Source organism: Drosophila arizonae, chromosome 2 (assembly GCF_054131065.1).
Source record: "Drosophila arizonae isolate 15081-1271.41 chromosome 2, UAZ_ARI_1.0, whole genome shotgun sequence".
Classification (NCBI taxonomy): domain Eukaryota; kingdom Metazoa; phylum Arthropoda; class Insecta; order Diptera; family Drosophilidae; genus Drosophila; species Drosophila arizonae.
Genome location: NC_142922.1, coordinates 3,002,162 through 3,027,562, shown reverse-complemented (window position 1 = coordinate 3,027,562; position 25,401 = coordinate 3,002,162). Strand labels below are relative to the sequence as shown.

At 40.4% G+C, this 25,401-nt stretch overlaps 7 protein-coding genes across 19 annotated transcripts in view; 3 read left to right on the top strand and 4 right to left on the bottom strand.

Moving 5' to 3' along the window:
* Positions 1-3,626: 3,626 nt before the first annotated feature.
* Positions 3,627-5,623, bottom strand: Polr3C (RNA polymerase III subunit C). The gene is made up of 6 exons (XM_018018330.2): positions 5,227-5,623; positions 4,661-5,162; positions 4,501-4,606; positions 4,097-4,446; positions 3,875-4,042; positions 3,627-3,810 (listed from the first exon to the last, which is right to left on the bottom strand). Exons 1-6 carry the CDS (start codon positions 5,499-5,501, stop codon positions 3,643-3,645), a joined length of 1,569 nt encoding a protein of 522 aa, XP_017873819.2. The 5' UTR covers positions 5,502-5,623; the 3' UTR covers positions 3,627-3,642.
* A 206-nt stretch (positions 5,624-5,829) lies between these two features.
* On the top strand, positions 5,830-7,661 carry LOC108621167 (F-box only protein 9). Its single transcript, XM_089462826.1, has 4 exons — positions 5,830-6,018; positions 6,109-6,151; positions 6,211-6,880; positions 6,945-7,661. The coding sequence occupies exons 3-4, from the start codon at positions 6,219-6,221 to the stop codon at positions 7,585-7,587; spliced, it is 1,305 nt and encodes a 434-aa protein (XP_089318952.1). The 5' UTR covers positions 5,830-6,018; positions 6,109-6,151; positions 6,211-6,218; the 3' UTR covers positions 7,588-7,661.
* Positions 7,619-9,726, bottom strand: trus (programmed cell death 2 like trus). Its single transcript, XM_018018331.2, has 3 exons — positions 9,530-9,726; positions 8,154-9,226; positions 7,619-8,096 (listed from the first exon to the last, which is right to left on the bottom strand). The coding sequence occupies exons 1-3, from the start codon at positions 9,635-9,637 to the stop codon at positions 7,841-7,843; spliced, it is 1,437 nt and encodes a 478-aa protein (XP_017873820.1). The 5' UTR covers positions 9,638-9,726; the 3' UTR covers positions 7,619-7,840.
* Positions 9,727-9,955: 229 nt separating this feature from the next.
* On the top strand, positions 9,956-15,985 carry Syt14 (Synaptotagmin 14). Its single transcript, XM_018001036.2, has 6 exons — positions 9,956-10,551; positions 11,343-11,504; positions 11,569-11,898; positions 11,967-12,220; positions 12,795-12,998; positions 13,058-15,985. Exons 1-6 carry the CDS (start codon positions 10,512-10,514, stop codon positions 13,826-13,828), a joined length of 1,761 nt encoding a protein of 586 aa, XP_017856525.1. The 5' UTR covers positions 9,956-10,511; the 3' UTR covers positions 13,829-15,985.
* On the bottom strand, positions 15,868-19,044 carry Suv3 (Suv3 RNA helicase). 2 transcript variants are annotated; one of them, XM_018000908.2, is made up of 7 exons: positions 18,901-19,044; positions 18,295-18,618; positions 17,731-18,234; positions 17,367-17,676; positions 17,169-17,303; positions 16,482-17,111; positions 15,868-16,421 (listed from the first exon to the last, which is right to left on the bottom strand). In XM_018000908.2, exons 1-7 carry the CDS (start codon positions 18,929-18,931, stop codon positions 16,007-16,009), a joined length of 2,349 nt encoding a protein of 782 aa, XP_017856397.1. In that variant the 5' UTR covers positions 18,932-19,044; the 3' UTR covers positions 15,868-16,006. The 2 variants fall into 2 exon arrangements, with proteins under 2 accessions (XP_017856397.1, XP_089318942.1); XM_089462816.1 differs by having other exon boundaries at positions 18,295-18,759; positions 18,831-18,972.
* A 102-nt stretch (positions 19,045-19,146) lies between these two features.
* On the top strand, positions 19,147-24,197 carry lost (methenyltetrahydrofolate synthase domain-containing protein lost). 2 transcript variants are annotated; one of them, XM_018000178.2, is made up of 6 exons: positions 19,147-19,522; positions 21,181-21,366; positions 21,435-22,150; positions 22,217-22,285; positions 22,345-22,561; positions 22,628-24,197. In XM_018000178.2, the coding sequence occupies exons 1-6, from the start codon at positions 19,459-19,461 to the stop codon at positions 22,990-22,992; spliced, it is 1,617 nt and encodes a 538-aa protein (XP_017855667.1). In that variant the 5' UTR covers positions 19,147-19,458; the 3' UTR covers positions 22,993-24,197. The 2 variants fall into 2 exon arrangements, with proteins under 2 accessions (XP_017855667.1, XP_017855668.1); XM_018000179.2 differs by having other exon boundaries at positions 19,158-19,522; positions 21,196-21,366.
* Positions 23,575-25,401, bottom strand: part of LOC108608686 (serine/threonine-protein kinase 32A) — a 34,327-nt gene continuing 32,500 nt past the window's right edge. For all 11 annotated transcript variants that reach the window (XM_089462817.1, XM_018000181.2, XM_089462819.1 and 8 more), the window contains one exon: positions 23,575-25,361. In XM_089462817.1, the coding sequence (XP_089318943.1) occupies positions 24,765-25,361 (597 nt within the window). In that variant the 3' untranslated portion in view covers positions 23,575-24,764. The remainder of the gene's footprint in view (positions 25,362-25,401) is intronic.

Here is a 25,401-nt window from a genome sequence, read left to right as displayed (position 1 = left end):
ATAGGCTCGGTCTACTGCAGTCGTGTCACATCGTGACAATTTTATACTTCATAATTGAGTTATTGTTAACCTCTTCACCAGATAGACAATAAATTTTCTATATATCCTGCTCATGAAAATAGTAAACAGAACCGGATGAGATGATGGACTTTTCGTTGAGAAATTAAATGAATGTCCACATTTTGTGTAGAATGTATGACAATTTTACATTTGATAATTATGGTATCTGTGACCTTTTCAGAAGATAGAAAATGCATTTTGTGTTCATGAAAGCAGTAGTGATGCATTTTTGCACAAAATTCAAATCAAATAAAATGTTGCAAAATGAAAAGATGTCCCCTTTCTGTGTAGAATTGTATGCAAGGAACGTATTTAAGTTTGGGAATGTAAAAAGCAGGTAAAAACTATATCTTACAAAGCATTACAACTTTGATAATCAAGCTGCAGTTAGGTAACAGCTTCTTAGAAAGGCAGAGTTACTATGAAATTTCCCTTTTGGGACATAGCAAAATACAAAATAACATGATTTTCTAATGAATTCAAATTTTTAACAAATTCTAAAAATAAATAAATAGTTAATTAAAATAATATTGATAAAAACTAATTTTTAGCTATTTCTAGCTATAAAAGAATATATGTACCTAATCGACTGGCCCGGCTATTAAGATGAGATATCAAGTTATGAATTAAAAAAGAAAAAATTAATCTATGGTTAGACTCTAAAAACTCCTCAAACTTCTAAATTTAAGAGACCTGGAAATTTTTGAACAATTTAAAACCAAACTATTTTCTACAAAATCAACTATTTACACAATTTTATATATAGAACGAAATGAAGTGAAAATTCTTTGACTCCTTTTGCAAAGCTTCGTCCAATTAGAGTGTGCTAATTAGACAATTGACCAATTTAATATATGTATATTATAATAGCTCAGTTATACGACCATAAACTAGAGTTGAAATCAAATTGAAATTGCCAAATGAAACTTTCGATTGACATTTTCGCTTCATGGGCGTCCAATTGAAAATGTTTGTAATAATTTTCCTTTTACGTCCGGCTATTGTATGTAAGTTATTTTGCAATCAAATCATGGCCTATAGTGTCACAGAATACGAGACATATTTTGCTCTGTCACAGGGCAGCCCCAGCTACCCGCTACCCGCTACCCGCTGCCAGCTGCCAGCTGACTTTGACGTCCAGCCCAAATGCAATTAACGTCTTTTAGTTGAGGGAAAAAGTGGGCACTTTACACCGACAAAACACCTACTGAATGGAAACTGTGTGCGCGCTGCATATGCAGGCGCTCGTCGCGATGAAAGAGCCCTATTAATGCAGCCCGCACATAAGAACAACAACGGAGATGCTAGCCATGCCACGCCATGGCATGGCATCGCAGCGCATCGCGTGGCATGGGCATGGGCATGGGCATGGCATAGCAGCTACCCCATAGAATGTATGCTGTATGCTGTATGTTGCCGCCATGCAGCATTCGGCTGGTTGCCCCCTATACATCGCTCACTCACGCGCCCACCCTCGCTTCTGCCGCTCTGCCTCACCCTCAGTCGCTGCTGCGTTTGTGGCTGAATGGTTTGAGTGGCATTTGGCTTTGGGCTGCCACGAATTTGACTTTGTGTGACGCATTAGATGAGTAGCTGCTAGCGAGCCGGGCTTGGCATTTCGTGTCAAGGACTTGGACTCCATTTTAATTTTTTTTTTTTTTCTGTTAATTTTTTCTTCTTCAGCTTCTTTTATTTTTTAAATTTTAATTAGGTTGCAACACGGTTTGTACGTGCTAAAAATCACATATCTGGCTTCTAGAGAAAGGAAAAGCAGCGCACTGCAATGGCATCGTCTAATTACCTCTGCCTTTATCGCCGAAGGTTAACATCAAACCCCAAAGTCATGCGCTCACATCCACATAAATCACATACACACCACCTCCCCACACACACACACGCGCATATATATATAGGGAGAGAGATTCTCCTGCTCAAGCTCTCGTTCTTTGTGGGCAATTTGTCAAATGCTGAATTTCGCCCAAACCATTGGACGTGCGCCGTGATTAACATAAAACGCAACCACAGTGGTTTGCTACCAATGCCTGGCTGCAAACTTTGTTAATAATGCTTCTCGGAATCGAGCATCAATCTGTGCCCACCTGTCTCACTGTCTGTCCGTCTGGCCTGGTCCTAGCTTCCCCGGGATGTACGTATGCCATTCAGAGTGCGTTAAATATGACATATGCTTTGACTTGTGCCCGCTAGATAAAACTGTCTGAAAGCAAATAATTCTGCTGCGGCAGACCGAGCACATCGAGCACACCGAGCGGACCGAGCGGACCGAGCTGGCAAGCGATAGGCTTTGCTCGGTTTACTTAAGGATCTGGTTAGCTGATTTTATTATGAAGCACATCATTCAACCAGTGGAATTCCTTATGCCCAACAAATTTCTTTTCATCCGCACACATATGTAAGGACAAAACAAGACAGAAACAAAATAAAAACAAATACATATGTGTGTGTTAGCCCGGCTACAACTCACTCGCCTGGCTGCTTGGGCGACTTTTTGCCTGCGCCAGCCAAAGCCGAGCTACTTATGCAAATAAACGTGGGGTGTGCGAATGGGCGTGGACTTCAGTGGGCGTGTGCCAGGCCGTGTGGCTGGCTGTTTTGGCATTGCCTGACTCGCACCACGTTGGCCCCCTCCCCCTCCCCCCGCTGGCTCGTTTGGTTGCTGTGAAGCATATGGAAATACGATATTGTTAATTAATTTACGCTTTTATTGCTATTCTTGGCTTCTACTCGGCAATTTGTGCTGAGCAGGCGGGCCGAGAGCAGCATATGCATGCGGCCCATGTCAAAACTGGGCTCAGGTCAGAGTTCATATGTAAAAATATAGTAAATCAAAAGGTTGTTTAAAAGAAGAGTTGGGTTAGTTTTAGAAACAGGAGAGATAGGTTTTCAATAGGCTCACGGTTTCAAATTTATAGTTTAAAAATACATGCTTGTTGAATTTTATATATTGAGCATTATTAAAAATATATATATAATATTAAAATATAGCAAAAACAACATAAATATGTATATAAATAAATATAATATCAAAATAAAAAAAAATCAGTATTCATAACAGAACTTATATATTTTATGCAATATATCTTAAAAATAAATATACTTTAATTAAAAAGAAAATTAATAAAAACAACAAACTATAAATATAAAAACATAATTCACGATATATTTCTTTGACAAATTTTCAAATTTAAATTTAAATTTAGCAAACGTGGCCAGATCGATAGATTTGAGTTAAGTTAAGTTGATTGTAAGTACACAAACAAAAGCTAAAAGGCATGCACAAAAGGAATCCAAATCAAGTAAATATCGTAGGGAATATAAATACAGGTTTGAAATTACCCACTACTAAACATACCGAAGGTTGAAGTCCATGCTAAACTAGTACAAAAGGACTTACGATACAAAGTGGAGACATTCGTGCTATCTAAATCTTTATCGTATCGTATAAAATAGGTCACAAATTTTTGTATCAACCCAGTACGATAGTTATTAAGGTATATGTCCAAACTAAATTAGTTCAGAACCGTTGCTCAAATTTAAAAATATATACGTTTAATATTTTGGTTTTTATTTAAACTTTTGAATGCCAGTTGGCAATGTCGTACAGTGGTGTTGATACATTTGCAATAGAAAGATCGTATCGTCCACGGTCAGTTCGGCCTTGGACAAGGTCTTTATGCGATTTTTGACTTTGTTTAGAATTTCACATTCAGGCGGTGTAAACGTTTCCACAATCTATAGTTAATAAAGTACAATTAAATAAATACACTTAAAATATGTAGCATAACCGCGCTTATACCTCTGCAATATATTCGTCTGATTCGCCACGCTCCTTCATTGCCTCCACAATGCTGTCCAGCCTTTGCGATTTCTCGATCAAGCCTTTGTGCTCATTCTTCTCATAGTTCGAACGTCTTATTGTATTGTACAAGGACTTGAAGCAATTGTCCAGTAGCATACGCACAGTCTACAATGAATAGAGATAATATATGGCCAATTTTTACGCATAGTATTTGCCTACATCTTTCTCTTTGATTTGGAATAGATAGAAAGCCTTAGCAGGACCACTTCCTCCACCGCCGGGCTTCTTGATAACTTTAACGTGTATGAATTGCTCCTGGAACAGATTGTAGGCGAGCGACTTGGCCTCCTTTGCTGGTATCATAGCCTCCTTTTGCAGATCCTCCTGTTCTATGAATTTCTTGAAGCGTATCACACGAAATATACGCGCTGCCTTCGAACCGAAGCGTTCGGTTATGACAGCCTCCACACAGGCGAAGGCCAGCGACTCGAATGTCTTCTCCATGTTCACTTGATACTGACCGCCGCCCGTGTCGCCCACTTTGCGCAGGAAACCAAGTGAATCATCCACTGAAAGAAATTTAGGTTTGGTGAAATATTCAAAGATATTTAAGATTTCTTTACCTATCAAACAAATATATTGATCCAAATACTTAATCAACTCCAGATTGTTTGATTTACGCTCAATTTCTTGTTTTATCTCCACAAATGTAATTAAATTTGAGGCTTTCTGTAAATGATAAAGGATGCTTATTAGGAACACTTGGATGCACTCAAAACTTACTCTTTGCCATGGATCGGTGGTATTATATACGAGGTTCAGAATAAAACTAAAGCATTCGGCTGCATTTTCACCCAATTTTCGCTCAATGGCAAGTTTCATGATATCATCCCGGAACTCTTGATGGAATCGATCATAGTTAAGACTCCACACGCATGCTGTATCCAAAGCCTTGGACAGAGTCGCCTCGCCTTTTTGTATCTGCGCCAATATTTTTAGATCTATATTTGGCAGCATAAAGTAATCGCATTCATTTCTCTGGAACTTGGGCACAGCCTCATCCTGCTCATCGCCTGGCACCAGTTCGGGTAATTTAATGATGTAATGATCGGATATCATTTTCAGAAACGTATCTCTATAAGTTTCGGCACTTTCTGCCTTGTTTTCACCATCAGCCAAACATTTGAGCAGCAAGGCAGTGGCTGTTTCCGAGCCCGCATTGAGTAGCTCCTCCGCTATTGAAGCACCTACATTTCCGTACTTGGTTTGTACTAGATGTATGTAGCTAAAAGATCAAGACTGGGTAATTATATATACTTTATCTGGAATCCTTCATATAGCTAACTGACCGGGAATATCGAAGCAGGCATATCACATCTTCCCGCCTCAGCGCATACTCGGCCAGAAATGGATTGTTCTTGGATGGTTCAAAGTTGACCAGACGAAATTTGATTAGCACCGCCAGAGCGAGCACCACTTCCTTTCGAGCGAATTTCGTGCTGCTTACAATTTGCGACAATGTGCGCGTGGTGGCTGAGAAGAGGCAATCCGCCACGGCCTGCACCACTTTGCCAAAGCATTGCTCTAGTAGAGATGAGCACAGGTGCGCGTAGTCGGCAGACATATTAATTCAGTTCAACAAACTCATTTAGCTTTTATTAAAAACGAACCACCAAAGTATAAACAAACTGACCGGCCACATGAACACGAGCTGCCGCAGAGTATATCGATACCTCGATATTTCAGTGTTCAAAAGCAATTAAAAAATTGTACCAAATAATGTATATTTTGGTATATGAATATGAAACTATAAATAGTAGAGTAGACTTTCTATATATATGTACTACATAAGTTTGTGGTATACAATTTTTGAATTGCTCTTTCATTATCTAAAGTTTTAATATCTCTTAGTATTAAATTCTATAAATGGTACCATATTGTACGATCAAGTGTACATATGCATTACATGTGGCTATCGGGTTGATGTACCCATTGTAGAAGAGTAATCGATAGTTTTAAAAGAAAAACATTGCGCAGCAAAATATTTACTAAAAATATTCACCTAGTGGGGCTTCTGTGCCAAACAATTCGACTGCCTGATAAATTGTCCATGCAGCGGAAAGCCACTTTAAAATCCATGGGTAAACAAGCGTGCGGCCGTTATCAACAATACGCCCGACCGTTCATAATAGTGTCTACCGCTTTTGATTTTTACATGGAACTGGATATAGAGCTAGAGCGAACACTTTACTAGAAAAAAAAAAGTAATTACAGGTTAGAATTTGCGTTAGATAAGATATGGCACCATTACTAATAAACGCATTTCACCACAGACAACTCAATGTCGGAAATGTCCGAGCCGGAGGATTCTTCCGGTTACCAAAGCCGTGAGCTCGATGAATTCCGTGTAAACTGGCAACGCGAGCTTCATGGCCATGGACAAACCGAATCTTCGCAGGCTAACGAACAGCCATCCGGCATTCGTGACATTGAGGCACAAGCCAGGGCTGAGACGCTCTATCGGACAGCCGTGGAGTTGGAACAGCGAGGCAAAGTGTACGATGCTCTAGCCTACTACCGCAAAGCCACCCAAATGGTACCTGATATTGAGTTTAAGTTTTACGAGCAGCAAAAATTGATGGTTGATGCCAACAAAAAATATCATAACCTACCCGGGGATTTTGCTAAGCAACTAGATTTGGCCGATGCAGATGCTAAAGATGTGGAGCCGATTGATGGCTTGTACGAGAAGTTCCTGCGTGACCTTTGCTGTGAAGAAATCTACGGAGGCAAAATCGTCCTAAACAGCCGCGATTCAAGTGTTTTAACAACGGGCAATAGAATGCACATTTCCGATCTGCCGCCTGAGATCATAATGAATATTTTACGTTGGGTGGTGTCCTCCCAGCTGGATATGCGTTCCTTGGAACAGTTTTCGGCTGTATGCAAAGGTTTCTATGTTTATGGAAGAGACGAGGAGCTTTGGCGTTTGGCCTGCGTCAAGTGAGTAACGGAATGTTATATATGTATTTGTAGCAAGAGCTGACGTAATCTTTCAATCTCACAGAGTGTGGGGCCACAATGTGGGCACCTTGGATGCCAAGGACGGTGGTGCATGCTACGAGTCCTGGCGGGATATGTTTATAAGGCGTGAGCGTGTCCTATTCAATGGTTGCTACATCAGCAAAACCACCTACTTGCGCATGGGCGAAAACAGCTTTCAGGATCAGTTCTACAGGCCGTTGCAGCTAGTCGAATACTATCGCTATATCCGTTTTCTGCCCGATGGAAAGGTGCTTATGATGACAAGTGCGGATGAGCCAGCGCAGGGTGTAAACAAGCTAAAGCAGCTCTATCATGTACGCCCCGATGTGCTGCGCGGTCGTTATAGGCTCTTTGGTAGCACCGTCACGCTGATACTACAGAAGACACAGCAGCTCGCTAGGACCACGACTCAGCGACATCGCCGTGGTAGTGTGATGCCCGGGGACGACGACAGCTCTAACACGCAATATGTAATTGAGCTGCGCATCATGAACTCGCCCAAGCGACGGTTTGCCCAACTGGTCTGGTCCAACTATACCTTGGTGCAGCAAAGGAACAAGGTGGAGCAAAGCTCTGAATTCGATTTAACAGCCGCCAAGTATCCGCCGTTATGGTTCTCCGCCGTGAAGAGCTATCATCTGGATGCCGATGCGCCGCTTTCATAACTTTGATTTTGTGTAAATAAAACAAATTGCATAGCGTTTCTCTAATTAAAAGTTTTTAGTGTGAGTGGAAATAACGAGTCGTTAGCAACTATGCGATTATTCGGCATTTGCTCTCTAAAAGCGTACAACGTTCTTAACAACTAGAGCATAAAATCATCCTAGGATAAGTGAAAAAGCTTAGCTTTTCATTCTCTAAGCTAATGCAATTAGCAATTGAAATAAATTGATCTTTTCTTCAACTGGAGTTGTTGATCTAAGTTTCGGACTGAACCACGACGTGCTCGTACCGCATCTGATCGGGCGTATCCCAGCAGCTCTTCAAGCAAGTAAAAACTAACACATTGCCATACTCGATTGGGGCGTTGCAGGAGTTCTGCTGAAATCGCAGCTTTGGGATCAATGTTGGCAACAACTGCACCTCGCATATGGTTTCGCCTTTGCAGTTTTGACACTTTGGCAGCGGCTCGTTCAACGGTGCCGCCAGCAACGGATGAGCATCACGCGAATATCTGCAAGAGATTTGATTCAATAAAAGTACAAATTCAATTCAAATATTTCATAAATACCTCAACAACTGTCCTGGATTTTTCTGTATGGTTGTGATAAAATTGTGAAACACCACATCCCCATGGGCAGGTAGCGCTTTTTCGTACGCCTCCTGCTCATCACACGCCTCGCTGCCGCCGGCGACTGGCGAACGCGCTGGATTCTCATCCTGCAGCTTGTACTCTTGATATAAATCGCGAATGTGATCCATTGCAAGCGAGCCACCATAGTTATCGTACTCCTCTTGCTTTGCGTTTGTCTCAACATCCACGGCAATGTAAATTGACTTTAGGGTTAGGTCCTTGATCTGGGACAACGGGCCCAGCGTGGCCGGCAACGAGGTGTGCTTTAGCAATGCAATCAGATCCCGCTCCGGTTTCTTGGGTGTATCGACGAGCACAACATCCGTTTCAGGACCCTCGATTTCAGCGCATATCATTGCCGTAGCACCTCCACCTGCCCCAGCTCCATCCGCACTTGCCGTTGGCAATACTGCAGCCGCGCAATTGGCATTCGGATCCTCACCAGCTTTCTCTGGCGAATTCATATCGATTTGCCCAAAGCCACAGACCAAATCATTCTCAGCCGAGGTACTTTCATCGTCATCGTCATCATCGCCCAGCTTCGTTGCGACGTCGTGGGCCACTGTTCCTGAGATCTCGAAGTCCTCGTCGGGCTTCTCATATTGCAAACCAATTGGCCTCACATTGCCATTTCGTTCGTTCTGCTCGTCATCGGCCGTCTGATCCATAGCCTCATCCACGATTTCTGGCTCGCCCCAGCCCCAGTCATCTGCGCCGCTACACCAATTCACCTTGGGCAAGGCACTTGACTTGTTCTTCTTCTTGTTCTGCTTGTTGACCAACTTGGGTGATTGCTCGGTTATGACATCAAACTGATTATCGAGATGCTGGGTGCGCACGCACACCCAACTCTTCTGATTTTGCGAGCAGGCCGGGCTCACACAGGCAAACACATACAGATTGCGATGAAACTGCGAGCGGTCCAGAGGCGCATACATTTGGACGATCAAAGGACGCACCATGCCACAAAGCGGACACACGGGCACAGTCACTTCATGTCTCGGCCAATTCTATTGGAAAAAATCAATTTTAATTATATACTATCTCTAAGCAATTGATTGATTGTGTGTTTGAATGTATGTGTGTATATAGATTTTTACTTAGCTGTTACAGCACACAAGGACTTGCCTCACGACAACTTCTCCCATTCGACTAATGAAGTCAAGTGCTCTATGGTATTAGATAGATGTATGTATGTTTTGTGTGTCATAACACAGATACATCGCTAATTACATAGAACATTGACTGTCGTTAAAATACTTGGGATGAGTCCTGTCACAGGACTTGAAAAATCGACCATCTCATGTACTTACTGGAGTGCCACCTATTTTATTTGTACAGCTATTGAGGAAGGCAGCTTGCTTGGCTGTAATTTCCTCATCTTCATAGCCTAAATACACCGTTGATTTATTCTTTGCCATTTTTTCATGGTTTAAATCGCGTTTTAGTTGGACACATACGAAATGTAACACACACGTTATCCTATCGATTTAGAGATGGTCCCCATCTATCGATAGCTTCTGCTGTATTAACATCGATAAGAAAGAAAACTAAGCTCAAATTCAAATTTATAAAATATCAATTAAGAAAATAATTTATATTTAAATAATTTTTAAATAATTTGTATTTAATATTAATAAGTATATTTAAAAAAAAATAGCAAACGTAAATTGTTCATTTACATAATCACATCTGATTCGTAACAAAGCAACAGTTGTTTTGGCATGACATTTGTCAAGCTGCAGCTTTCACTGTTACTTGTACACACACAGGATGTGGGGGAAAGCTTTGAAATCCTTTTACTTTTATTTGCTGCTCTTCAAGTAAAAAATATTTCAAGTGCTCGAACAGCCAGTGCATAATTATTAATAAACTAGCTACAGGCAGTGCCGGACGTGCAACAAAATGTTGAATATTTTAAAAACAAAAATTTAATAAAAAAAATTGATTTCAATTTTTCAAAAAAAATTAATTTTTTACTGTGTAATTAGATTGTATCAAATAAATAAAGGCTTTGAAAAGTGTATTAATATTCTTAGTATATATTATTAGAATATAATTTGTTCGACTCAATCGCAATTCGGATTCTCGGTCAACAAAATATTCATTATCCTGTGAAAAATCGATTGAATTTTTACCGTGCTTCACTGCGTGCTGTCATATGTGGAGCTTTTGTAATATAGTTCAATAGTAATCAAAACGCAATTGAAACATAGGCATATAATTTCCGACTAAAGCAATATTTAAAATATATAAAAAAAAACCAAAACACAATTCTACGCATGAACAACCAACATGATTGTTACATCTGGTGTGGATAGCACTGTTACATTGGGTACGTTTTGTCAATGTCAATTTTCATTTGTTTACTGAATGACCAACTGAGTGGGGTATGGTGGGATAGGTCGAATGGTTTGTTGTCTTACAATTAGTTGTGGAAAATTTCGAATATGTGTTCGTTGAACTTGGCTAGAAAAGCTTTCATAAAACATTTAACAGGATTAATGTGTCCATTTGATTAATGATTAGCCGGTGAACAACAAAGTTAAACCTAATGACTTGGAGGTGTAGTACATATTTGTTTGACTCAAATATGGGGTTTCCCGTTGACTGTGTTTGAACGGTGGTCAATGGCAGGGCTGCCCTTTTTCCTCTTTCATTTAATACCTATTAGCAAGACTTTCATATGTATAAAGAGAATGGAATTGCCTTCCATATTATTAATTAATATGATATTAATTACTAATGAATATTTCTTATATTAGGTTGCATACGAGCTTTTAGTCTAACAGATAGTTTATTCATTTATGTTTCTAGTCGATTAAAAACCACAAATAGATCTCTGCGAGTAAGGATACTCTACAACGAATTCTCACCACATTAATTCGCCCTATAATATTGGTATTATATTTGTCTTATTCGGGGAAGCAGGCGTGACAGCCCCTATAAAGTATATGTATATATTCAAGTTCAAGACGGTCCAGTGATCTCTGTTTGTCCTTCGGAATGAACGCATACGCTGCGTAAGGGTCAGGGTATCTTCCAGTCGAACATTCCCGTCTATGGCACTCCTGATTCACTTGACTCAATTTCAATGATTACATATAAAATAAAAATCTATTGCAGGTACTGTTGAGGTCACAACCTTATTGGGTGCATTCTTTGGTGTCTTGGTGCTACTTTTGTTGCTCTTCTTATATATAAGTCGCAGATGCTGCTTTCATCATCGCCATGGCATCAACTGCTGTGACGAGCGACACTTGGCAGCCAAATGCGTGCAGAAGATTAGTAAGTAGACTCGCTGACTCACTGCGCATACTTATTTGATTATCAAATTATTATTCGCACTTAGCACGCAAACGTCGCTATGAGAACACCAGCTCCGATTCGGAGGAGGATATGCTGCGACGCCTGCGCTGGCATCAGCAGAACAATAATATATTGCCGAATGGCAAATTTGTAGGCTATGGCATGGGCATCGATCAACGGAATCCGTTGACTGGCCACAGTTTCAATTATCATCAGGCTGACCTGCAGAGGGTGACAGTGACACGTGACCCTTTGGCCATTGCTGAACGGGGCAAGGTCGGCATACCGTCATCCCATAGCGAGTGCAGCTCCAATGATTCCATCGAGGCATCTGTCGACAGTCAAACGGGCATTTTGACAGCCGACAGCAGAGGTAAAAGAAGTGACGCTAATCGACAAGGATATTGGCTATATAATGTATAATACTTGTTACCTTTGCAGCTGTGCCGGCTGTGTCAGCGCTGAGACACTCCTATGCCAAGTCACAAAAATATCAACATAAAGTCGACGTGCTGCCACAAAAGATCGAAAAGGATAGGGATAGCGTGGTTGTGGTGCCAATTACTACTAGTTTAAACAACAACAACAACAACAATAGCAGCATAACAAATCATAACTACAATCAAAACAACAACAGCAACAGCAATACCATCAATAGCACAGCTACGAACAGCAACAACAACAACAACGATGATGTAAATATTAAATCATTTCCAAAATTTTCAGAAAATATAACTTTAGAGTCTTAGCGTAGGAAATCGATTTAAAGAACCTTTTTAACACAATTTATGAAGAATAATATTAATGCTTTGAGCTAGTTAAGAAAGTGTTCGAGTATATCGGGGGGGGGGGGGGGGGGGGGAGTCTGACATGGGGGATGTGAGATGTTAATTTTTAATGCGTATGTTAGTTGCTTAGCATGATATGCGTATTTGTTGCTTTGTTAGGTGAACGAAAAGAAGGAACTTTTTAATTAAATACGACCCTCGCGTTTCAGAGTGGGTCAGATGGCTGCCCTTTAACTATTTAGGCAATTCGATACTTGCTTATAGGATGTTCTAATATTCATAAGATTGCTATAAATTATCTTAAATTTAACTTGAATCAAACTTTTTTTTTAATAATACGAACTCTTACATAGTCAAACATAAGGTCTTGATGAAAATAGCAAAATAATTAATTGATAAATATATCTCGGAAAACACTTGTAAAAACATTACAACTGTTTAGATAATTTCATTATTCATTCTCTTCATTTCTTTCCACCAGGAACCTCTTTTTGATACCAGCGACTTGCGTTCGATCAAGTCGGACGATATGCTGGTTAGCGATCCAAAGCTCACAGCTCCGCGTGGACCCATTGAGCTGGAGATGTCGCTGCTGTACGATGCGCCAATGAGGAAGATGACGGTGCATGTGATGCAGGCGAGAAGTCTGCCACCTTTGCCCAATGGCCAGCAGACGCACACACAGGTGAGCATCGAAAGTCTATTATATAAACAAATGTTGTGTATCTTCCTTTCCCCATTCAGGTGCGTATGCTGATGCTGCCCAATAAGAAGCAGAAGCACAAGACCAAGATACGCAGTGGCGAGAATCCGCAGTATATGGAGAGCTTTTTGCTGCACCGTGTCAATCCAGAGGACGTCAACAACATGGGTCTGCGTGTGCGTCTGTATGGATGTGAGCGGTTGCGCAAGGAGCGGCTCATTGGCGAGGCCTATGTGAGCTTTGCCACCGTGGACTTGGAGTTGGAGACAAATCTGTGGCTGCCGCTGGAGCCACGAGTCACAACGTCACTGTTGGGCTCGACCAGCGATCTGCTGAGTCTAGCCCGATCGGACAGTGCCGGCTCCACATCCTCCATGCAACATGGCGGTGTCTCGGAGCTGCTGTTGGGTCTGAGCTACAACGGAGTGACAGGTCGCCTCAGTGTCGAGATCATCAAGGGCAGTCAGTTTCGCAGTCTGACGCTGAACAAGGCGCCGGATACGTATGTGAAGCTGTGCATGGTCAGCAGCATTGGCCAGGAGATCTCGAGAGCCAAGACGTCCATAAGACGTGGACCCAATCCGCTATTCAAGGAGACCTTTGCGTTCCAGGTGGCGTTGTTTCAGCTGAACGATGTGACGCTGATGATCTCGGTGTATGCCAAGAGGCATATGAAGAAGAATGAGATGGTCGGTTGGTTTAGCCTCGGACTAAACTCATCCGGACCGGAGGAGTGTGCGCATTGGGCCGATGTTTGTGAAATGCCAAAAGGTGAGATATTGGCGCGTTGGCATGTGCTGGTGGATTCCTGATTCGAGCAGTTGGGCCAGTCCACGGGACGCAGCACCAGAGCGCTCAAGAAATTGAGCTTTGCTGCGTTCAAGGACCGGTCCAAGGATAAAGCGCGTAAGGAGTCAGACGAGGCTCAATTCCCTGCAGACAATGCGGTTGCAGTCGACATTGAGCCCGGCCTGGAGCTGGATTTTGTGTAGAAAGGTTCGAAGGTTACCTTCGACTTTTCGATAGGAGCTTTTTTTTGGAAAGATGTGGAGAACCCATTGGTATCGATCGCTGATCGATAACTTTGTGCTCCCCCAAGGACTACATATTGTAATTTTTGAAAGATCTGGCTAGACCAGATAAAGGCCCACGGGTGGGCAACAAAAGAGTATTTGTAACTTGGAAACAAATCAAATTTGGCAAGCACACATTTTTATTATAAAGTGTGAGAAAAACAAAAAACAATTAATTAGAATATTAAAATTTTTGTACGCAGCTGCATAAGCATAACTTGTTACTATAACGAAAAAAAGGGGAAAAAAACAGATGAAAAATTTAAACTTTATAATTGTTTGTGATAATGAATACGATATGTAAAGAAAACAAAGAAGCATTGGGGCGACATGTCAAGCGCATGTGAATTTTTTGGAATTACTATTTCTCTGCAACTCAAACGCAAATATTTACCCGCAAAGGTTTTGACGGTCTAACACGACTAGCACTTTTTTTATTACATTATTATAAATAGAAAATACCAAAATACAACAAAAAATGGAAAAATTATAAAATACCTTACTTAGCATTGTTAAACAGTTCAGCCAGAACATTTTGCTATGCAATAAGGGCCAAGAAACAAGCCTCATAACATCTGGAAGTGTCGAAAGCAAAATATTAACAAATTATTAATCAGAACATTTACAACTATCAAAACGTAATCCTATCCAATTACAGACTGTTCTGGTTAACAATCTGCAAATTAATAAGAAAACAAAACAAAAAACAACAATTGTAGCCAACGCATAACACATTACAAAAGCAACAAGAAAATTCATTCGCATTGTTACAGTTTTTTATATGAATAAATAAATTTCCGTACCTATGGATACAAATTTAATAAATACGCACAAACAAAAATGTATTGTATAACCGAACATAAGATGAAACAGAGTCAGAGAGATAGAGATAGAGAAAGAGAAAGAGAGAGAAGTTGATATTGATAAGAAATTTGGAAATTTGAAGCCAGCAACATTTAATCATATTTATATGCGGGTTGCTTGGGGCACACATAATTGTATATGTAAAGCAACATTTAATGTTGTTAACAAATTCTATATACTTATATATAGCAAAGGGGTTTGTGCGGGCTTGAAGCGGAATGGAACTATCTAAACTATAGCAAGAAAATGGAAAGCTTTAAAGAATGTATGTACTAAATTGATTTTTTAATTGTCACAGCAAGTATTAAACTATGTACAACAATTGCTCATATGCAAACAAAAAAAAAACAAAAACAAGAACATGAAACCTTAAAACCTTAAAGCTAGTTTAAATATTTTATTACATACACATATATATACATACATATATATATTTGTATCTTTTTAACAATCTGTATGTTTTTGATGTCCAATATTTTATAATCACAAATTCAAATTGAATATGTGTTCGTTGTTACTAAACTTTGCGATATAAAAAGTTAATCTATACATATATATGTATATATTCACATATATAAATATACATTTAATTTTGGACACACAATGTTTGGGGGAATGGACAAACAAACACACTTAAAACTTGTCAAGTCATTTTTATAAAAACATATTTATTAAATAAGCTTCTATGTGTGCATGTCTTGAATCTATTATTATTATGATTATTATGATACATCAGTGGAAAGTCATGCAAATAAATTGAAGTTTATTTGTAAAGTACTTCAGACTCTTTGTAGTAACTCCCTCCATTAAAAAAGAAGAAAGAAAGAACAAGAAAAACAATGAATGAAGTGATTGGATTTTCCTGGAATAGATTACAAATTTCTATTTTTCAATTTAAAGCAATTAAATTGTCATTGTTGATTATTAAAATAATAATTTTAATATTACATAATTGTGACTTACAAAATAAATTGATAACATAAACAACAGACACGTCGATCTAATGTCGACCAATGTTACCTACAACAAAAATATATCCATCTACTATTTCTACTACTTTTTGCGCTTTCGCCGAGTTTTTGTATTTTTTGTATTTGCCGCATAACTATCATCATCATCACTGTCGGTGGCGCCATCCTGCGGGTCCTTAGAGCTGCCTACTGCATTTGGCTGTGCAAGCTGTTGTGCATCCCACTCCTTACGCAGCTCGCTGAGCATGCCTGGGGTTAGTAGGCCCTGTGCAAGGAGTCTTTCCGTTAGACGGCCACGCGATGCGCTGGGAATTCGTGGCTCCTTTATGTGAGTCATGCGCCGCATATGGGAAGTCGAGGTATCGCTCTCCACACCTGCCTCAGTGTTCTTCAACAGTCGAGTTATTTGGAATACGCCCTGCTGAATAATCTCATCCAGTTCTTTTTGGGCCTCCCGCACATGGGCTGCCTCAGGAAACAGATCCATAAAACGATAGCTACAAGAAAATAGTAATCATAAAAGAGCTGAATCAAACAAATCAATTTCCACCTCTCACCTCAACCACAAATATAAGTCCATGACATCGAACACGGATTCCAAATGTACAAGATCCAATATAGTTCTAGGCAGCTTAAACGGCCAGCCGCAATTTCTTTTAATGAAATCAAAGGTAATAGGCTCATTGCGGCTATATTGTCGTGCTATCTTCAGGAACATGGAACACACAAAAGGCATCTTGCGATTGATGGGCGCACAGCAGAAAACATAACGTGCGCGAAGTGGAAGCGGTACGTGATTTATCATCTCTGCCAGGAACTTAAAATCTTCTATATTGCACATGAAGTAAAGGGAATCATCAACAGTACAGAGATTCACAAATATATCCATTAGATTACTCAACGACGAATTTGGTAAATGGTAAGCGTACAGCTCTATTTGATCAGCGGTGGGATGAAGGCCAGCTTGTTTCAAAGGCTCTGGCGTTTGGCTAAGTATTCGTTGGAGAGTTTGCAGATCTTCCGATTTAAAGGCCGTCACATAGCCATGCTCCCATTGGGTGCGGTATCGACCAGCACGTCCGGCTATTTGAAGGGCAGAAGACACAGAAATCGTATCGATCTCACGTTCGCCACGTTCATTCATTGTGGGTTTAACCAACGAGTAGAAAATAATGCGACGAATGCTTCTGCAATAAAGGACATTAATAAAATATCTTTAAATATCTCAGCAATGTTAACCTTACAGATTTAAGCCCATGCCTATAGCATCGGTGGCCACCATTACTTTACAGCTGTTCGAAGGATCATTGAACTTGGCAGCTTGAGCTAATTTTGTACCAGGTGGTAAACCTCCATAGATAACAGCGACTTCCTTGCCACTAAAAGATATGAAGTGCAAAAGTTAAGGAAATACATCGGATTAAGATTTAAGACTCGTTTACCGCGCTTCGATTTCTCGCGAAACAGTATAGATGTCATTTTTGCTAAAACAGACAATACAATCTCCAGGCATAACATTGTCCAAAGAACCCAGAGCCGAATCTTCAACCGTCAGCTCAGTGAGGCGATCGTATCGACGCACCTCGACCGTTTCGCCAGTAGTCTCACATATCTTCTCAAGCAACTCCAGTGCGCCCGCTTCACCGCAGACGTGCACCTCGTCGGCAATGAGACCCAGAAAGGCGCGTGTCCAAGCCCAACCACGCTGCTGATCGCGTATTTGTTGTATTTCATCAATGACGGCCACCTCATCTGGTGAAGTACAAGGAGTTAAAAAGTGATAAGTCACAGATCACTTGCACTTACAAGGCGTATTGACTGAGGTCATTTCCACGGTGCAAGCCACATGGTTTGCTGGCGAGGTATCGCTAATGCCAAACTTGCGTTCCTCGCCAGTAACAAGATCACATGGTGTTCCACGCTCATTTGCTTTGTTGTATACCTCGGTAGCGAGCAGCTTAAGTGGTCCACAATAGACACCTGACTTGGCACTCAAATATCTTTCCATCGCATGATACGTTTTTCCAGAGTTTGTGGGTCCGGCATGGAACACAATCTTGCGCGTTATGGCTCGAGCATTTGGGTACCAATTGGCCGGTTGCCGCAAGTCTGATATCTTTTTCAAATCATCCATGCAGTCAAGATGAGGAAACATGGTCTTGGCATGGCGCAAAAAATAGGGAAAGATGTCGTCAATATGGCCGGCGCCTTGCATTATATCACTGAAAGTGATATGGACGTCAACTGGCAGATTTTCAGCCTCGATGCAATAGCGGCGAAATGAGCCGAAGGCCTGCTGCTGCAGATAAGCTGGCAGGCTGTGCGTTAGGATCAAAGATCAATATTTGAAGAATATCGTTTACTACTTACAATCCAGTCCATTTTCGCTGCAAAGTGCTTTGATTTCGCGGCGTTGGGCAAATTTATTTAAAATCTTCAACAATTCTGACTTCTCCAGTTTTCCCACCAGCTCGGAGCCAACATCATCATCATCGACATTGGCCTGCACTTGAACCGGCTTAAAAAGCGCCGAGACATTCGTCTCATGCTTTCTATTACGCGACAGCTGCACTGCAACTCTCTGAAATGAACGTTTGTCAATGGCAGATCCGTTGGCGAGCCTTGAGCGTGCTGCGCAGAGCAGTCCAGTGAAAATTGCATAATTCCTCGAGTTGTGCATCGAGCGAGCACCGGCTGATTTTTAATTGAAGAAATTAAAAAAATAAATTCGAGCAACCGACCGCTCCACGTTGTGTGAAAAACAGCTGTGACATAATGTACGCGGTACGCTGTTCATTACTCGCGGTTTCGTTTGTTTTGTTTGCTTTTTCTGTACTAAAATACCAGAATTAAAAAATACCACGAGTAAATCGAGTATTTTGTATATAAATCTATCGATATCGTACGTTCGTCGACATTTTACCGCCATCCAGTAGTTTTGTTCTCACTATTTTTATTCAAATTATTCCTACATACCCAGATATTGGCACCCCGTTAATACAAACATGTATTTTCGTTCTTAACAGAAAATTTCTTATCTCATTGGTAGTATGATTAAACTTAAAATATATGTTTACTTTTCAAACTGAAATCGATTCACATAACTTTAAATCACATCAAACATTTCATCATTGACTTTTTTGTCAACATAAGGTGAATTGGATTTGCACCAGTTTTTCATAACATTGCAATACGTGTTAGTGATTGATTGTTCTGGTTATAATTTTGATTTTCTTTTTTTTTCATTAATTTTTGATTGCGCGTTTTTGTTTTCTAACATCGAGAAATAATTGTAAAAATATACTGAAAAACAGTGCAATCGTTCGTGCATCGTGAAGAAGAGCTATTGTCGATACATTGCAATATCGATATAGTGAAATTTCATCGGGTGAGAAACGTGGTTTGTTGGAAGCAGCCGGAGAAGGTAGACGTTGCTCTGTAACTTGTGTAAACTTGTGAAAGAAAAATAAATTGTTAAAAAAAAGAAAAAGGCAAAAAGAACAGTTTAAGTACACAACTTATAAACGAAAAACGATGGAAAATCAAAGCAACGAAGCTCCCGTTGCCGCTGCCGCCGCCGCGGAGGTATCATCGACAAGTAAGTTTTCGGGGTGAGGGATAGAATTTTCTGTTTGCGAGCCTAGTCATTCGCATGTACGTATAGATATATAAATGTGTATGTATTTAAGTATTTATTTGCCGGGCCAAATATTTGTAATATCGTTCTTTGCGGTCTGCCCCTATAAACATAAAAAGTGGAACAAGGGCAGAGGAGCACCCCTGCCTGCCCATTTTTTTTTTTTTTTTCGTACGGCCATTTTTTTTATAGCGAATGACAAAAGTTGTCAAATTGCCGCCATATTTCCTTGAATTTTTTTTTACCTATTCTAGCGGTAAATACGAGCTGACATACTGTCTGTCATTTCTCTATTAGAAAACTGTAAAACGGAAAGCAAAACGAGCAACGAAAGAAGTACAGCAAAAAGAACAACAATTAACAAATGTGTATGTATGGAAGTGCACAAATACATATGTATATAAACGTTTCTACATATATTCGTATGAGCTTTTATTTTGTTGCTCAAGAATATAGTTTTGTGTGTTTTCTCCTATTCATTACGTCACCGGAGCGCGCAATTTTATGCTCAAAATGCTACAAGTGCTGCAATTACTATTTTAAACTCCCAAATAGTACGCAATGAATCATTTCGGCAACCGTTCTAGCTGCTCTTGGCCCATATGACTATGTTGTACATTCTTTTCTATTTCTTTTTTCTTTCCTTTTGCTCTCGCGCTAATGTCATAGTTAGCCGAACTACAAGTTTGGGTATGTACGTGTGCATGTGTGTTGCTGTTCCCTTGCTCTTCCTGCAAGCAGAAACAGAAGCAGCAGCAACAGAACTACATTTTGCATATACATTTACATACATATTAATTGAAAAATTCGCGCGTCTTGATGCGCTCATCGCTGAGAAATGCTGTGTGAGTGTATGTGTGTATGTTTGGAACTGAGTGAGTGCGTGTGTGTGCGTTGCCGCAGAGTTGCCAACTTATTGGTCATACGTCAATATCGATATTTTTAATGTTTTGGACACACACGCACACATATACAAAGCACTTAATTTTAGCTTTGCTCTTTGCAATTTTAATTACTGTCCTAATATAAATACATGTAGGTATGTATTTATTTTAAATTCATTATTTTACTTCTATTTTTTTTGGAGCGACGACAGCAAATGTTTTTAGAAGTTTTTTGTTCGTTATACATATTGCCATTAGCTATTACTCTAACTGAATAAGTGCGGCAAATATCTTTTTACTGGGCGTGAAAACCGGTTTATCAGCCATACATAGAAGTATAGGGCGACATGAACCTGATGTGATAACAGACATGCTTTAATCATGGGTCAGCGATAAGAAAACAACTGCTGACAAATCAAAATGAATTCGCTTGGTGCCGGTAATGCGAGATTTGCTTCTGCTGCATTCATGTAACAGGCGCTCGTTCAGCTTTGTGGTTCGTGCTCCGTGCTCTCTGTTAGTCTGCTATCTGTTCTCTAGCGCGGCAGTCGCGTTTGTTTGTGTTTATTGAACGCCATCCATGAACAACGATAGCAGCACGCAAAGTTGATTCATGCATATAGAATATAATTTGTAAATATATTGAGAAAAGCAACGAAATTCCTATATTTAAAGTAACCGATATTGGCTATAAAGATCTTATATACCTGTTGATAACAGCTAACTAATGTATAGGCATGTCATTAACAGCTCAGCCCGCAGAGCCAACAAAGCGCTCGCTGCGCGTTCAAACTTGGAAGAAAATCCAGGAGGGCAAAGTTGGAATCGGCTTCAATGGCATTTTCAACCGTATTCCTGCGTTTGTTGATGCCGATAAGGCCGCTGCATTGCTCATTCAGGAGGAGGAGTTTAAGAAAGCACGTAAGTAATGCTTTTTATCTAATAGCCAGACAAAAGATATCCTCTATAATGTGCATACGTTTTTATAGAGCACATCAAAGTGAACATTGATCGCGCCTTGCACGATTTTAAGGAATTGTCCTTGCTGGCCAATAAATCCGTATATTTGCCCAGCACTCGCGACTCGCCCGCGCTTTGCCTTAAAGTCGATGTGCCGGCCGACGCCACCGATGAGCAGAAGAAAGAAGCATTGCGTGTCCAGGATATACAAAAATTCCGTTCGGAAATTGGTCTTGACACCAATCTGAAGCTCGATCTGGTTGTCATTGGTTCGGTGGTCGTATCACGTGATGGCTATCGCATTGGACGTGGCAACGGTTTTGCCGATTTGGACATTGGTTTGCTCATTGAGCTGGGCGTCATAACCCCAGAAACGGCCATTGTAACAATTGTGCATGACGTGCAGGTTGTTGATACTTTGCCCGTTAACTTGTTCCAAAAATACGATACACCAGTGGACATTATTGTAACACCAACCGAGGTGATACGTGTGGCCAAGCGCTTGCCACGTCCAAGTGGTGTTTTCTGGGAACTGTTGTCTGAACGTCGTTTGAAAATTTTGCCTGTGCTGCAGCAACTTAAGGAGCAGCTGGAGAAATCGGGCAAGAAGATAACATTGAAGGAGGAGGATACCGATATTGAGCAGCATCAGAATAGTAGACGCCGTCGTGGACCGTTGCGTCGTCGCTTCCAACGAGGAAACCCAGGACGCACCACCTCACAGACTGACAACGAACAACAAGGCGTACGTTTGCTAAATTTGAATTGAATTTGAATTGATTGTTATTAAACAAATATCTTTTTAACACAGGATAATACGCAGAAGCGTACACCACGCCGTAAAGGTCGTTTTATCAACCGTCGCAGACGCACAAACAAGGTAAATAATAATTAATTCCTTATTTTGGAATCTAGTACTAAGAATATCGTTCGTTGCAGTCTGAGGGCGACCAGTCTGGAGTCGAGGTTGGTGTTAAGAGTGAGGATCGTAAATTTGATGAGGGTGGTGCGGGTGAACGTCGCCCTAAGAAGAAGAATCGTCCGCATCGTGATTTCTGTGTTAAATTGACAAACCTGACACGCGACATTCGCGTTAAGGATCTGAAGACAGAGCTGCGTAAACGCGAATGTAATCCATTGTCGATTACATGGAAGGGTAAGTTTACAACCGGTAACATTCTCAAGACAATAAATATGCTAAATTGTTCAATTTGATGTGCAGGTCATTTTGGAAAGTGTTTCTTGCACTTTGGAAATCGCAATGGCGCTCCAAGCACTCAAGATGATGTTGACAAGGTGCTCAAGTCGCTAAACGATCTCTCGCTGACCATCACCACCGGTGGTGAATCAGCACCGAACGCGGGAGCCGAAGAGCCACCAGCCGAGACCGCGAATGCACCAATGCAAACGAAAACCATCAATGTCAATGTGGAGCTACTTAAGTTTGGCGCCAAAAAGAATGCTGGTGGCAACACCAGCGCTGGTGAGGGCGGTAATGCCAATGTGAATGGCGAGGACGGCAGTGCTGCTAATGTCGGCGAGGGTGGCGCTTCACGCATTGAGTCTGTGGACACAACCACAGTATAGTATGACCAATACGGTAGCGCTGCCACAAAAAGGCCACGGCGGATGTCCGCCGCCAGCGCCACATGTGGAGTTCAACGAAAAAGAGTAACATTTTGTTTAGACACAACGCAAAAGTAACACAAACAAAGCAAACACACAAACTGAATTGAGCTCCAGAACCGGCAAAGAACACACATACATCATACACACACATACAAACACACAAACATACATACAAACTTAAAAAAAAAAGAAAAAAACAAAAAAAAAAGGAAAACTCATACCCACACACTTTCATATAATTTTCAATGTTCAGCTTGTAGTTTCTTCTCATTCTCTCTTTCTAACACAACAAAACTTAAGCGACAGCAATAATTCGTTTTTCCTTATCGAAAACTCTGACGCTTTTTCTAAACAAGTGCATTTGTTTTTGCTTAAAAGAAAAACACTACGACAAGAATTCGTTAAATGAAGAAAACAATAATAACAAAAACATAAATAATATTTATGAAATACTCGATCTACATTTTGCAAGTGGATCATCATTTCAAGCTAGGTATTAATCCTACTTCACTAACTTGTCCTTTCTCAAATGGCAGGAAAAAATTATATATATATGTATAAATATATATTAAATATTTTACGATTTTCTAACATTTTCCTCTGAACTTTAACACACGATCCCCAGCCAAAGGCTGATTGCATACGACCCCGAGAACAGTTGAGCTGTTGTCTCGGGGGAGAATACATAGTTTTATGGCTGAGGGATCTGTGTATAAAATGTTGATATTCGTAAATTCTACAGAAAAAAAGCAAAAATACAAAAAAAAAATATATAAAAATAATTTAAAACAAGAAAAAAAAAGAACACTGGATTGAAAACATTTGAATTAACAAACTATTAACATGTTGCATTTTTGCTGAAAGAAACAACAAAAAACAAAAACGAACAATAAAATATTGTAATTTTTTTGGTTAGTGTTTGCGCCCCAAACATACATTTATACACACGAACACAACCCATACAATTAAATATATTTTAACATACAATGAAGATCAAGAAATTTGTGAAAACAACAACAACAACAACAGAAAGCAAACATTTATACATACAAACCGTAATTATTTACTCTTTTTTATACAAAGAAAACAAATTAAAACAAAAACTTATGTGAAACATGAATGAAATATAACTTGAAATAAAAATAAAAAACAAAAAAATGGAATTGACCCAGCTTTTGAATTATCCCTTCCATTATTATATATGTAGACGCATTCTTAGGGGACATTACCATTTATTTTGATTTTCGGCTAACATCTAAAAAATAGGTGTAAATGTATATCGAAATACATTAGATAATAATATATATATATATATGTGTGTATATACAGTTGAAAACAGAAGCACTTGCAACATTTATAAAATAGTTTATATATAGTATTTGTATATACAAAGGTGCAAATCGGCATCGGTTCCTGTTTCCTGTGGTTACAAATTGTTACTATATATGGTTTATATGGCTTAATGCTTGCTCGAAAAATATTTAATTTGATCCTTGTAGAAGGTTTCGGTAGCTCAGACATGGGTCGGGCGATGAGGCTGGCCTTGGTTGGTTGGTCTATTAATTGAACAGACTATTTTGTGTCTTGCTAAAACTATTCGAATTCATATGGAAAACGTTTCAGGCCAGCTCCATGCAAATTTTGTAACTGGATTGACTGCAGGTGTGTTTAGCTATGCGTAGGTGTGAAACCTGTGGACTAGTTGGTGCATTGGATTAAATCTACATTCTCTATTCCCGTATTGTGTTCGTCTTGCAGCAGAATCTACGCGACGTGGTCGTCGCCTGTGCCGCCTGTGGCGATGGTGTGCGATCTATAAATTCAATGATATCACTTTCTTTGGGCTGGCCGTCCGAGGGCGAGCTGGGCGATCGCCCACAGGCGTTGTTAGCTGTTGATGTGGGCGTGGCTTGCGATGATGTGGGCTTCTCCTGTATGGGCGCCAGGCTGTTGACAATGGAATTGGCCATGGCCAGCTCCAGTTCGCGCTGCCAGTCGCTTTCCTTTTGCTCCATGGCCTTGCGCTTAAGCTCCTTGAAGCGATTGTAGACAATGAACTCCTTGATGAGCGTTGATTCCGGATCACTGTCCCGCTGCGCCGACCGCTGTTTGGCCAGTCGCTTCTTCTTTTTGTGCAGCGGCCGCGTCTCGACAATCATCTCCTCCAGCTCCAGGCAGGGATCGCAGTTGAGATGATCCTCGGGCGGCTTGAATGCGGGCTTTATACTTTTCTGCAACACCTGCTGGAAGTCCCAATGCCGCAACAGCGGCGTCTGATGCAGTTCCTGCTGAGTGCTTATCCGTGCGCCCGGATGTACGCAGAGCAACTAGAAACGTCAGAATCAAATTAGATTTAGACTTTGAATT

Bases quoted from the DNA above. Each gene is read 5' to 3' on its own strand.
- trus (XM_018018331.2), bottom strand. From the start codon at position 9,637: ATGGCAAAGAATAAATCAACGGTGTATTTAGGCTATGAAGATGAGGAA. The intron at 9,227-9,529 runs GTAAGTACATGA...TTTTTCCAATAG, and splicing joins ATAAAATAGGTGGCACTCCA to AATTGGCCGAGACATGAAGT. The intron at 8,097-8,153 runs GTATTTATGAAA...AATCTCTTGCAG, and splicing joins AATCCAGGACAGTTGTTGAG to ATATTCGCGTGATGCTCATC.
- Syt14 (XM_018001036.2), top strand. From the start codon at position 10,512: ATGATTGTTACATCTGGTGTGGATAGCACTGTTACATTGG. The intron at 11,505-11,568 runs GTAAGTAGACTC...ATTCGCACTTAG, and splicing joins CAAATGCGTGCAGAAGATTA to CACGCAAACGTCGCTATGAG. The intron at 12,221-12,794 runs GTAAATATTAAA...TCTTTCCACCAG, and splicing joins ACAACAACAACAACGATGAT to GAACCTCTTTTTGATACCAG.
- LOC108621167 (XM_089462826.1), top strand. From the start codon at position 6,219: ATGTCGGAAATGTCCGAGCCGGAGGATTCTTCCGGTTACCAAAGCCGT. The intron at 6,881-6,944 runs GTGAGTAACGGA...TCAATCTCACAG, and splicing joins TGGCGTTTGGCCTGCGTCAA to AGTGTGGGGCCACAATGTGG.
- Suv3 (XM_018000908.2), bottom strand. From the start codon at position 18,931: ATGTTTGTATTAACGGGGTGCCAATATCTGG. The intron at 18,235-18,294 runs GTAAGTAGTAAA...ACAGCCTGCCAG, and splicing joins CAGCGAAAATGGACTGGATT to CTTATCTGCAGCAGCAGGCC. The intron at 17,112-17,168 runs GTAAGGTTAACA...CCTTTATTGCAG, and splicing joins ATAGGCATGGGCTTAAATCT to AAGCATTCGTCGCATTATTT.
- Polr3C (XM_018018330.2), bottom strand. From the start codon at position 5,501: ATGTCTGCCGACTACGCGCACCTGTGCTCATCTCTACTAGAGCAATGC. The intron at 4,607-4,660 runs GTAAGTTTTGAG...TATCATTTACAG, and splicing joins CCACCGATCCATGGCAAAGA to AAAGCCTCAAATTTAATTAC. The intron at 3,811-3,874 runs GTATAAGCGCGG...TATTAACTATAG, and splicing joins CAGACGAATATATTGCAGAG to ATTGTGGAAACGTTTACACC.
- lost (XM_018000178.2), top strand. From the start codon at position 19,459: ATGGAAAATCAAAGCAACGAAGCTCCCGTTGCCGCTGCCGCCGCCGCG. The intron at 19,523-21,180 runs GTAAGTTTTCGG...ACTAATGTATAG, and splicing joins CGCGGAGGTATCATCGACAA to GCATGTCATTAACAGCTCAG. The intron at 22,151-22,216 runs GTACGTTTGCTA...TTTTTAACACAG, and splicing joins CTGACAACGAACAACAAGGC to GATAATACGCAGAAGCGTAC.